This window comes from Rhagoletis pomonella, unplaced genomic scaffold (genome assembly GCF_013731165.1).
Source record: "Rhagoletis pomonella isolate Grant_MI unplaced genomic scaffold, Rhpom_1.0 Rhpom_scaffold_00004, whole genome shotgun sequence".
Lineage (NCBI taxonomy): Eukaryota > Metazoa > Arthropoda > Insecta > Diptera > Tephritidae > Rhagoletis > Rhagoletis pomonella.
This window is the reverse complement of record NW_023458558.1, coordinates 66,936,143-66,948,120: the sequence shown is the minus strand read 5'-3', so window position 1 is coordinate 66,948,120 and position 11,978 is coordinate 66,936,143. Positions and strand designations below refer to the sequence as shown.

At 38.8% G+C, this 11,978-nt stretch overlaps 1 protein-coding gene across 1 annotated transcript in view; it reads right to left on the bottom strand.

Moving 5' to 3' along the window:
• Positions 1-9,885, bottom strand: part of LOC118738296 (mediator of RNA polymerase II transcription subunit 15-like) — a gene marked incomplete at its 3' end in the record, with an annotated part of 14,073 nt that extends 4,188 nt beyond the window's left edge. Inside the window, 5 exon segments of the mRNA XM_036469219.1 lie at positions 3,712-3,853; positions 3,917-4,649; positions 4,712-5,616; positions 5,749-6,302; positions 9,705-9,885. Of these exon segments, the coding sequence (XP_036325112.1) occupies positions 3,712-3,853; positions 3,917-4,649; positions 4,712-5,616; positions 5,749-6,302; positions 9,705-9,885 (2,515 nt within the window).
• Positions 9,886-11,978: the final 2,093 nt, after the last annotated feature.

The following is an 11,978-nucleotide window of genomic DNA, read 5'->3' as shown; positions in this document are numbered from 1 at the left end:
TTTTTTGCTTAAAAATTACTTGCAGTTATCGATATTATATAGATGAGTGCCCACCACCAAAGCGTAACTTTTATACAGAATTTTTTGTATGTATGTATAATTATACCATCACCAGAAAGCGCACGTAAATAGCTGCATAGCATATACCCCAGTCAAAGCCAACAACAAAATCATTGGCTACTTTGTAACTACTAAAACGTAGAATTAGCGTAATAAATGCAAAACTTACCCTCCTCGGCTGCTTTTTTCTCCTGGCGACGTTGCAGTACGACCTTTTTAAATACAACGGCTGCTGCTTCCACAGCATTCTGTATCTCCTGTTCACCCAAAGTAGTTGTGTGTTGCTTTAGTTAGAGCAAAGAAAAAGTATGTACACTAATGAAAATGAGATACTACATAAATATTTATAAAAATTATAAAATAAGGGATGTATCAAGAAAATTTACGAAAGCCAAATTTCGAACCACAAAATTGTTATGAATGAACCATTTATATTTCCTGCCAGGCATTGTACAAGTCCATTGGTTAGACCAACCAACAGGAAATAGGTAAGGGAGATTGACATTACTCACTCTTTCCACTATGTGTAGCATAATCTCCACAACTCACCTTGGGAATTGTCGTTGCAACGCCTTTATTGCCTTCTGTCGTGTCAACTGTTGGATTCTGTTTTTGCATTTCATCAGAATTTTTTGCTTGATCATTGCTGTCACTGTCTTTTGTCTTGTTAGTCTTCTCTTTGAATTCATCTTTTTTCTCTGGCGACTTATTGTTGCCATTCAATTTTGTAGATGGCAATGATACTTTCTGTTCCCCGGTATGCTGTTGTTGTTCATGTTTTTTATTTGCTGATTTTAGAGATACATCGGAGTTTCGTCTTTCGTTCGAATAGGGTTTGTTGGCACCTGTAGATAAGGGGAGCGAGTCAGAAGCCAATGAATTAATTAGTAGGTCATAGTATAAGGTATTTCAGAAAGCATTTCATTTATGCCTTAGAAATTAGAAGTATATTTTAAGAATATGCAAATATTGGAATATTAAACTTTTTCTAGTTTATTTGTGGGTTTGGTCTCGAAACTATTCAATGGCATGGGCGAACGTTAATTAATGTTTTAAGGCAGAGTTGATGGGACTCACTTAGACTCAGGGACCTTTGTGGAACCGCTTGGGGTTGTCCTAAAAACACTTAATAATAATAGATTGGTCCTTACACAATATGTTATTGTTTGACCGAGGTTCTCCTCCAATTTGTGGCGTGCGCCTTGATTTTGTTAGACAAAGGGCCGACCGGCGATTGCCATTGCCTGCTGGAGGCGACCGCTATTAGAAGTATTTGTTTTTTTTTGACGTGGGCTCAAACCCAGGCCCTACGGAACGATGTGGCTCACTGCTAACCACTACACCACAGCGGCCGGCACTAAGAATTACTTCGTACTAAGCAAAGTTGGGGATAAGTTCCTAATATCTATTGATCTGAGGACTTTCAGATCGTAGTAGAAATAAATAACTACCACGAGCTTTTGCTTTCCTTATAGCTAATTTCTGGCAGTGACAGAGATGATTTTGGCTTGTTTAACCTTCACCATCGTCCCTTAAGTTTCCGCAAGAGTCGTTCGACGGTGTGTTCGGTCTTTTCCTTTTTTTTTGCACTATAAAATTTGTCGGTATGGCCCAAGACGGCCGTTGTTCTCTCGCCAGCCCGAAAAAATTACTCATCTTTTTCTCGACTTCGACCATGTTTCTGCGCCAAATGTATAAACAATTTTGCTCGTCTAGAAAGGACTTTGCTTTTCAATTGCCTTCCGAACCTGTAGTAGTACCCGCTGGCAAGTATATTCTTTGTTTCATCTCAAGGCTTACATTATTTGCGGTGCTAATGCTGGATCCTTGGTAGTCCCTTGGTAGGCAAATCCCTTCTCTACTTCGAAGTTCTAACTGTGAATAGTGACTCGTTAACCACTTTTACATCATTTTGGTTGCTTATGCTTCCGACTCTCATACTCATTTGCTTCCTGGTCCAAGCTGCGCTCACTCCTCTAGGGACGCTAACAGATGACCTCTCTGCTTGTGCACTGGAAAAAGTATGGTGAGATTAAAATATTCGGGTCCGCATTCATCAGACAAATTCTGCTTAATCCGGCTATTATGGGACATGAGCATACTCCTCTTCATCAAACGCACCACAGCTGACCACATCTTCCGCAGCGTATTTATTTGGAGATGGAATCCCACCACTCATTTATATCCGATCGATAAAAAGTTGTTTATTAATTCTGGATTGATAGTCGAATATCAATGTCTGTTAAGAACGCCAGATTTAATAAGATGATATAACGCCTCCCTAGTTTAAACATACACTTTGTTTGTTGAGCATTTATAGTTTAAAACGATGTTGCTATTAGGATTCACTTACAATCCTTCATTGATAGTTTCTTATAATATTGCGTTTAAATGTTTACATGTCTCAAGGGGAATACCATTAGCGGCCCCTGGGGTAGCCATCAAATCCGCTAGAAAAACACTGTACTAACGAAAATATAATTGTTCTGAGCAAACATTACCTCTAAACTTCTTGCCATGTTTTGACTCATCCTTGTACAAATGGATTGATCCTCTTCTTTTGCCGGCGTTCAATCTCTTATCTTATCTTAGGCTAAATCTGGTCATTAACTTGGTGTTGGTAGTGTCGGTTAAAGAGAGTAAGTCGCAGTTTTGCCAATAAAACTTTATAAAACTATGGGAAGAAAGTTTAATAACTTAATAAGAACTTGGGCAGCTTTTGCTTTCGTTGCCCATGTTATCAGTAGAAAAGCCTGTGGCTGAACTTTGTCCATTTTCCTGATACTTTTTTATTGAGAGCTTCCCACCAAACTACTAGTCCGTAGGAAAACCATCTATGCAGCAATCTTTGGTTCCAGATTTCGATTTTTGCCGATAGCTCTGACACAGAATTACACAGCTGGATAGTTCCATCGATGTAAGGTCCCCAACTTAGTTTTCTATACTGGAATTAGGCTAAATATTTGGCTGTTAAACCTACCTGCAACGATGTTTCCTAGTAAGTAAATATTACCCGTTCAAATTTCGTGCAATTTCATTGCTTCGTTCTATCTATTTTCGCAAGCTGTCAATCTTCTATATTAGGAATTTTATGTTAGGGCCGAAAATATTTTGCAGACTTATCTAAACACCTTTATGTTTTATTAATTGTGTTAAGTGGAGCTGAGGTGGAGTGTTTGGAGGAAAAGTTATTACTAAAGTTTGAATTGCAAACAACTCCGCAATAAGAGAAACAAAGCAGCATAATTTTCAGTAAGTTACCTGCTTAAAATAGTGACTAGATAGAAGGCATATCCTGATCTGAAGACGAGAGATGTCGTTTTAATGCAACTCTAGTTGAGTGGTTGGATACGAATAACGTGAAAAACCTTAGGAAAGGTTCTAGAATCGCCCGTGGATTTCTTCTTTGGGTTATCTTATTTGCTTTAGGCGTTTTCCACAGAGACGGTTTGCTCCCCTCTGCTCTTACATAAAATTTGTGGGATATTGGACGAGATCGGGATTCGTGTTAGTGATTCATTTGTGTGTAAAATTTCCTTTTATAATGCCCACCGAGTGAACTCAACAAATTATGTGTTTGTTTGGCTTGGTGTCTAGCATGTTTTTCTTACTTAACGTGTATAATTAAAAACTTGGTCACTCTTTACTTACCATCTTCTGTATCGGCACCATTTGTGTCACGGCTATTACGTCGTCGAGGCGTTGGTATTTTCGTGTTAGTTCGTGTCTTATCTAAAATATCAGCCAACGGTTTCGGACTCGGTATTTTAGTGGGCTCAACCTTCTTGTTGAACTAAATAGATAAAGAGAACGACAATCAAAAAAGAAATTTTTCAAATTAAATTTGTGTGCTTACTTGTGTCCCTTTTTCAGGATGTGATAACGATCGTCTTGTGACTGGTTTTTGTGGATTTGTTTTCGCACCCGAGTCTTCCGATATTGAGCGCATTTGTTCAGGTTTGCGCCTTTCTTGTGTGTCGTGTGCTTCACTATTTGCCGATGCGCCAGCGCCACTTGCACTGGTTACCACTGTAGGCTCTACACCTCCGGTTGTTGTAGTCATACCGGCCGTTGCTTGCCGATTCAAATGAGCCATTTCTTCTTGTTGTATTTGCAGTTCACGTGATTGTCGTCTTCGCAGCCGATTGTGCATTTGTGGAGTCCGCGGTAAAGCACCACCACTGGCGCTAAGCCCAGTAGTCAAAGCTTGAGCACTCAAGCCACCATCCGCTCCGTAGTAGCTGTAGTTTTGATCGTGCACGAGCACCGTCTCAGCGCTGTGCACCATGGGCCGTTGGTATTGGTTGTAACTGCCGTCATCGGATCCATCATTATAGATAATGCGCGGTTCGCTGCTGAAGCCGGCATTGTAATTTTTCTCGTACTGCACTTCATCCGCCTCCAAAAAGCTGCTGGTGCTGTCGCCAAAGTAATCCATATATTCAGGACGATTGTCTGCTTCTTCGGTGACATTTTGAAATTGATTAAATTGTTGCTTCGCTTCACCAAAGGTGCGCGTGTTAGCATCGGTCGCATTACTGCGTTCATCTTTGATGCATTCTTGACGCACAAGACGACTGGGTGAACGGCTGTAAGTAGCGCAGAAAAATTATAAATCAGAAAAAACTCACAAAAGCTTACTGAAACTTACCTGGATGCACGATTCGTCGGTATCTCTGGTAGTAGCCGCCTATTTTCGGTGTGGTATGGCTTCGTGATCGAGTATTCCTCATTGCTGTGACTGCGAACCTTCATCATTTTGGCATGCTCCCGCGATTGTATGTTCACACTTTGGCTGCTTGAGTACTGTTCGCCGGCGCTGATGCCGGTTGTGATTACGTCGGCACTGCTAACTCCGACCGCCGGCACATGCTGCTGCGATAAGAACTGTCGCTGTACATTCGGAAAAAGAAAGTTCTGCTTGTGACGTGGCGAAAGCGGCATAAATTTCGCTTGTGCCTGGCCTGGTGGTACCGAGAGCGAATTTCCACTAAAAGCTTCCGGATTCGGCAACGTCTGTTGTCGCATAAATTCTGGTGATCGTCGATATTGTGGCGAGGTCTGACGCTTTGGTGGAGAGGTGGGCAACAGTTTGACATGTTGATCGGGGTTTGGTAACGTGGCCTGTCGCAACATGCGTGCTTTGGGCATAACTTGTGTATAGTCCATTTCGTCAGCTGGTTGCGTTTGGCCAGTTTGTGGGTCGTAGTTGGATTGAGCAGGCTGTTGCGGTGGTACCTGTTGCTGCTGTTGCGTAGGCTGTTGCTGGTACATAGCAGATCCTTGGTAGTTGGGTGAGGTGGGTAGCAACTTGCGTTGATATGACTGGTTGGTGGGCGGTGTGGTACCAAAATTGAGATGATTCTTTGGCTGCTGCTGTTGTTGTGTAGGAGGCTCTGCCATGTTGCACGGAAACGATGTTTGACGCATGAACGGTGGATAACGTTGCTCACCTGGAGAACGCTCCGGCGAGCGGCTGTAGGGGCGATTCGGTGAAGTGGATAAATACATTGGCGGTTGGCAGGGATTAGCCGGGAGGGTTGATTGTCTGCGCACCTGAAAGCGGAAGAATAAATTTACGTGCAACAGTAACAGTCAATGTCAATTATATCAATTGAGTGAGGAAATGCAAATTTTTGTGGTATCCCACAAGGTTTGCATGCTCTGGTGATTTGATATAGCAAATACCTGTAGGCGATGATGCGTTTGGGGATTTATCACACTCTGCGGCTGCTGCTGCTGTTGTGGCTGAATATTCATAGGTTTTTGCTGTTGCTGCTGATGTATTTGTTGAGAATAATTATCACAATCAGTGGTGCTCATGTTTATAATGTCATCACTGTTATATGCGCTAGGATAAATTGGACTTTTCTGCATCTGATGCGGTGAAGTGGGTGCAGTAAGATTCACGTAATTATAATTGGCCAAATTGGCGCCGCTGCCACTTAGATTTGGATCGTTGTTGGGCAGAGAACTTGGCAGAGTTGATTGACGTAGGACTCGTCGTTGGGTATTCACCAGATAATCGGAAGTCGGTTGGGGATGTGCGGCTCCCACAGTGCTTATACCAATCACGCTGCCACTTTGATAGGCAGTGGGGTGTGGGCGTTGTTGTGACGGTGGGCGTACGAGAGAGGGATAGCTGCCGGCAGATTGCGATTCGATAAGGTTGTTTTGTTGTGGATAAAGATTATCAGCGCCGGGATTTTGAGGGTTTTGATTGTTCGAATCGTCCTCGGGATCTGTGAAAAGAAGAGTTATGTATTGGAAACGTGATCGTCGCACTAAAAATGGGAAACGAATATTAAATTAATGGAGGACAAATGACGGATGGATAGGCGTATTGATAAGGAATCGATGCCAGATCTTTCATTATTTTATTTTTAATTTATTTATTATTATTTTTTAATTTATTTGAAAGACATGTGAATTTTAATTAGCGATAGATTCCGAGATTCGCGGTATAATTCTGAAAAACGACGGAAGGGGCGGGATCGGGACTTAAGAATTTAATTTTGGGATGGGCGGGATCGGGATTAAATATTTAGTCCCGCGCCTATCTTTATTAATAATGTGTATACATTCTGTCAAAAAAATACTGAAATCGGTCAATAAAACACAAAACATGTATTATATCTTATTTATTCTATTCATTCAAAATGTTTACTACAGATTGTAGTTTGAGTTTAATAAAGAGACAAAAATCGGCCGGAGCAATATCATAGAAATACGGTGATTGTTCAATAGTATTTGCTGAGTTTCCCTGTCTGCAGCGACTTTAATTCGAATAAGTTTTTGAACAAAATTAAACAATATTGAGCACTATAAACAAACTAAATACCAAATAAAGCAAAACTATAAATGCCCACTACATTAGGTTAGGTTACGTTAGTTGTGTACTTGGAAATTTAGGAGAATTTCCTCTGTGATACCACGGAAACTGTGCGGAAGCGCTGCGAGCTTATTAAAAAATTACGAATTCGTTTGATGTCAATGCCTGAAAGCTCCTCATTTTTAGACTGTGAGTGCCAGCCAAAATGTTTCCACCTTAGCCTCGTGAAGGTTGGGCAGTCTAATAGAAAGTGCTGAGATGATTCCGCTCATAACCCTCTTGCCAGCTACTACAGGAAGGATCAGGTAAAATTCCTAAACTTACCGTGTGAATACTAATCGCACAGTAATCTGACAGAGCATCACCAACAGCGAGAGCTTTGCGTGAGGTGTAAGGGGCTCTTTTGACCGCTTCCGATCCACCCTAGGCCAGCAGGATCTTGCAGTTGCGCACTTTTAATTTTTAACATGAGGCCCAACCATCCAAGAGAAATCCACGGGACGGAGGTGTCCCCTTCGGGTTATAACGTTTAAGGGTTGTCTTTCCTTGCCAAGCCATCTGCCACTCAGTTACCCGCATTGAGGCTGTTAAGAAAATACTGCAGTTTCGAATGCACCGCCATAGCAGTCAGGGACCTTCAACCATATATTTCCGCTTGACTAACTGAGTTAAAGAATTTTTTGCATTCCGTTTACCTTCTTTTTGAAACGCTAAGTGAAGTCAGCTCCTTCTCAATCTGATCCTTTCTTCCGATACCACCGGTGAGATTCGTGTTGAATGATTTCAGGTTTGGTCTGCGGTACTCGTCGTGTATCGGAAGCTCCAAGAGCCGCCTCAACAGAAGTTTTCTTTGCAACATTTGGCAAAATAATAATAATAATATTTTGGCGCTTAAAGTTTTGTTAAGTATTTGGCCGAGCTTCACCTACATTTCGTGGTGTTAGTCTTGATAGTATTATTTTTGCGGATAGTAGATAAAATTCAGACATAATTAGGTGGTTCACAAGGTGTTGTAAGTGTCGTATTGTTTTATGTCGTAAAGCTTTTAACCGCTAAGTAAATGTTTTTTAAAGCTGTTAAATTCCATAAATCGACTTTTATGGCAGCTGGTGAAACACTTAAATATGATTTTAGCCGTATAAAACTTATGACATACAACAATACGAAGTATACAACGCCTTGTGAACTCCTTAAGTGTATAGTCAGTTCCCTTCCGTACTTTCAAAAGTTGCCCCTTTCCAAGATTTGGCGTATTGTGGATTTACAAGACCTAAAGCCACACTGTTAAGGCCCTATTAGTTAACGGTAGGCTTCAGCCTTTCACACAATATGCTCGATAACACCTTAAAGCTAATGCTTAGAAGGCGGATCTCACGGTAGCTGACGTATATGGCCGGGTCGGATCGCCATTCTTGTGGATTGGGCAGAGCATACTTAAATTTCAGGGTTGTATGTTAAGCTGCGAAGATTCCTGCACTTTTTTGACAGAACATGTGTAATGCGAGCTGAGGTAAAATTTAGCAAGTCAAGTTGGTGAAATAAAAAGAGATGAGGCGAAGGTTATGAATTGCAGAAAAATTAAATTAAATTGTATGAAGTTTGATGTTCAGAGATGGAATCAGACCACGCATTATGAATAATAAAGAAATTCAATGTACTGGTTACAACTAAATATTATTATTTTCTTATTGCTCTGCTTTCTCAATATGTCCAAATGTGTATATACAAAAAAAAAACAATAAAAAATTGGTACCTTATTTCCATTGGAATTATAAAACCTATTTTATTTTAAGACTTTTACCAAAATATTTCGGAAAATTATAAAGATTTACGTGAGCTGGACCGATTTGAAAATACCTCTAAAAATGGAGTTTTTATGAATAAAAATAGTTTCTTAAAGAAATTTTTGAAATGAAGGGGTTAGTATCAAGAGGATCTAAGTAAGTCTGACAATATTTTAAGATAATTAAAGTTAAAGTTGATTACTTATTGTAAATGCTGGGTAAATTCATTTGAAATGATTATTACCTCAATGAATGCGGGCTAATTAACTAATTCAAAGAATGTTTACTCGTTGTATCAAATACTTTATAATAAATACTTTATTTAACTATACAAATATGGGTCTAACTTATATTTTCAAAAAATGTCACTTAGGCCCTTATGAATCTAACCCCATCAAATAATCCCCCCAGATGACAAACCAGTTTAAGCTTGAAAAACCTAATCCGGTTAAGACACCTCATAGTGCATAGTTGCAAATCAACTCATTAAAAGTATAAAAGAGAAAGGTTGGGTAAACGAGCCTCATTCCAAGTTGAATTAAGACGTGTTGGTATTTGAAAAAAAGGGGCATGAATGAGAAATACAAATAGTGGGAAAATACCTTTCCACTGATACCTCATAAGTCTCAATCGGCATAGTTTTGGACGAGTTATTCAAGTTTTTTTTTTAAACCAATCTTTGAAAAAAGTTAAAAAATCTCATTATTACGATTCCGTTGAACAAACTTTTAAATATTTTTTTGCAGATTTTTCAAGGTTAAACTGAGGGGATGTTTTCAAAAAGTTCTTTATGAAACTATTTTTATTCATCAAAAACCCAATTTTTGGAGGTATTGTAAAATCGGTTCAGCTCACGTAAATCCTAATACTTTTCCGAAATATTTTGGTGGATGTCTTCAAATATAATAAATTTTGTGATCCCGGTGGAAAAACCGCAACTTTTTTTGGTGATGCAGTCTAATGTACATAGTATATGCGGTTCACTATGACAAATTCACTTTGCATTATTTTTCTTTTTTATTACTCACTTGATATCGTCCAGGAACGTCGTATACTGCGCCGCAACACGTCGGTTGTGGGTAAATGATCGACAGCACCGCTCGAGCCGCGCGTGTAATCCTTTATCCACTCACCACTGGTGGATGTGTTTGCTTGTATCTCCCTGCAACAAGAGAAGCAATTCCATTTCACAATCAGATGCATTTTCATTGCGTTAAGATGTAGTAAATAGATAACTAGTTTTTATTAAGAAGAAGGCGGAGTATGTATGTAAATTGTTATCATTCGTAATAAACGCGAAACTATTGACTATATTTCAGTTAAATAAAATAAGTTAAACAATTTGCGTTCGTCAGTTTCGACGGTTAACAAACAAATGAGTAAGTTTGCGAACGCGGGCGAAACAATTGATGGCACAAATGACAAGTTACGAGACAGTATTGTATGAATGTAGTAAATATGCATATAGTAACTACATATGTACAGCAATCCATCTATTTTTTAAAGTTGGAAGCCAGACACTTGTGTGGGCAAACACTGTTTGGCAGTAAAACATTTGCAAAGACCTGAGATGGATTTGGTGGCATGGCAAGGCTGCGAAAAACGCGGCACAAACGCTTTTTCATATATATATATGTTTATGATCTCCAAGTATGCATACTAGGGTGGTACAAAAATGCATGTGAAAACGTATTGACGGAATTTTAATGCTTTCGTGTCCTAGGATTATTCTATATCGAATAATATACGCCTGGATTTGTTTTTTGAAATCAAAATTTAATTAGGGGTCGCTGAAGCCCTTTTTCATATGCCTTATATGGGAAAACCATTTTTTGTGGAAATGGTAGAGTTATTGGTCGCAAAACTCTGTTTCTCTTCAGGAGACTTCCAATATAATACCCAATTGCTTATTTTACCATTTTTTGTTACTTCAAATTTTGTATGGGTCTCCCCATTGCATTTTTTGGGGTTTTTAGGGGATAGTTAAAGTGAAAAAATTGTTGAATGAACCATCGTCTCCTGAAGTTTTCCGACCGATAAATATTTATTTTAAGAACTGAATAATATCGAAAAAAGTAGACCTGTAGTTTCTTATTTTGAAATCGGTTACTATTTAATCGCCCCCCGGGAGAGGGGGGCTTGCATTTTTCCATGCGGAAACACATGTTTTCGTAGCATTGCTATAAAATCATTAAAAAAATATATACGAATACATATTTATCTTCCGAAATCTTTAAATAATAAAGTTATAATGCATATCATTGTTTAAAGTACAAAATCGCGTATCAACAAAATGCAAAACCGCGTATGTGAGATTGCATAAATTATTTTCTAGATAGTAAAAACTATTATATTTCAAAACGGTTCTCTTTTTTATAAAGCAATCACATTTCTGGCTAATATATTTCAGGACGAATGGATAAGGATTGAGCCAAGAACTTGTGTGAGCAAATCTAATTTTTGCCAAAAAATGTCAGGTTTTGCAGAACGATGATACGCGGTTTTGTGCTTTAAGCGACGATATTTAACTTTAAAGTTTTACTTACTAATTTTTCATAACCATTAACATTATTTCTTTATTAAAAAAAGCACCTAACGCACGTTATATGAAAAATAAAATTTTAGAGTTATATATGCATCATAATTTATCTTTTTTTTGGGATTTTTGAAGGGAAATATTCTTACTCCATCAAAAAATTATTTACTTTTAAGGATTTTATAGGAATTCTACGAAAAAATTAAATATTTATTTATATAGAAAAATTCAAAGCCACAGCGGCAGGGTATAATATTAAAACCGATTTCAAAATAAGAAAATACAGGTCTGCTTTATTCGACATTCTTCAGTTCTGGGTGGTGGCATTGGGAATGTTCGAGAAAGTTGATTTTTTCTGTGTATTTTTGGACCACCCTAATACACATACATGCATATATGTACATACATATATGTATATGCGTTCCATATATTCATCTATTTATGTGTTCTCTGCTGCTGCCTTCTTGATTAACAACAAGTCGGTGTAGGCCGATTTAGGTTTGGTCGATTTGTGCATCCGACAACGCCAACAATGAACACCAATATCGCACTCACTCAAAATTAACCATTTTGGTAGCTTTCATAAACACGTAAGACGATTAGAATATTAATATGCAGAAACCGTCTTCTAACGCCTAAGCTGCTGCTTCTGATTGTTGCTAAGAACTCAGCCATCATTGCAACTGCTGGTTGGTGCCAACAAAGCAAATGTTGGGACTGCTTTTGTCAGATATTATGTTTGTATGTATTATGTTGTAGGTGGTTG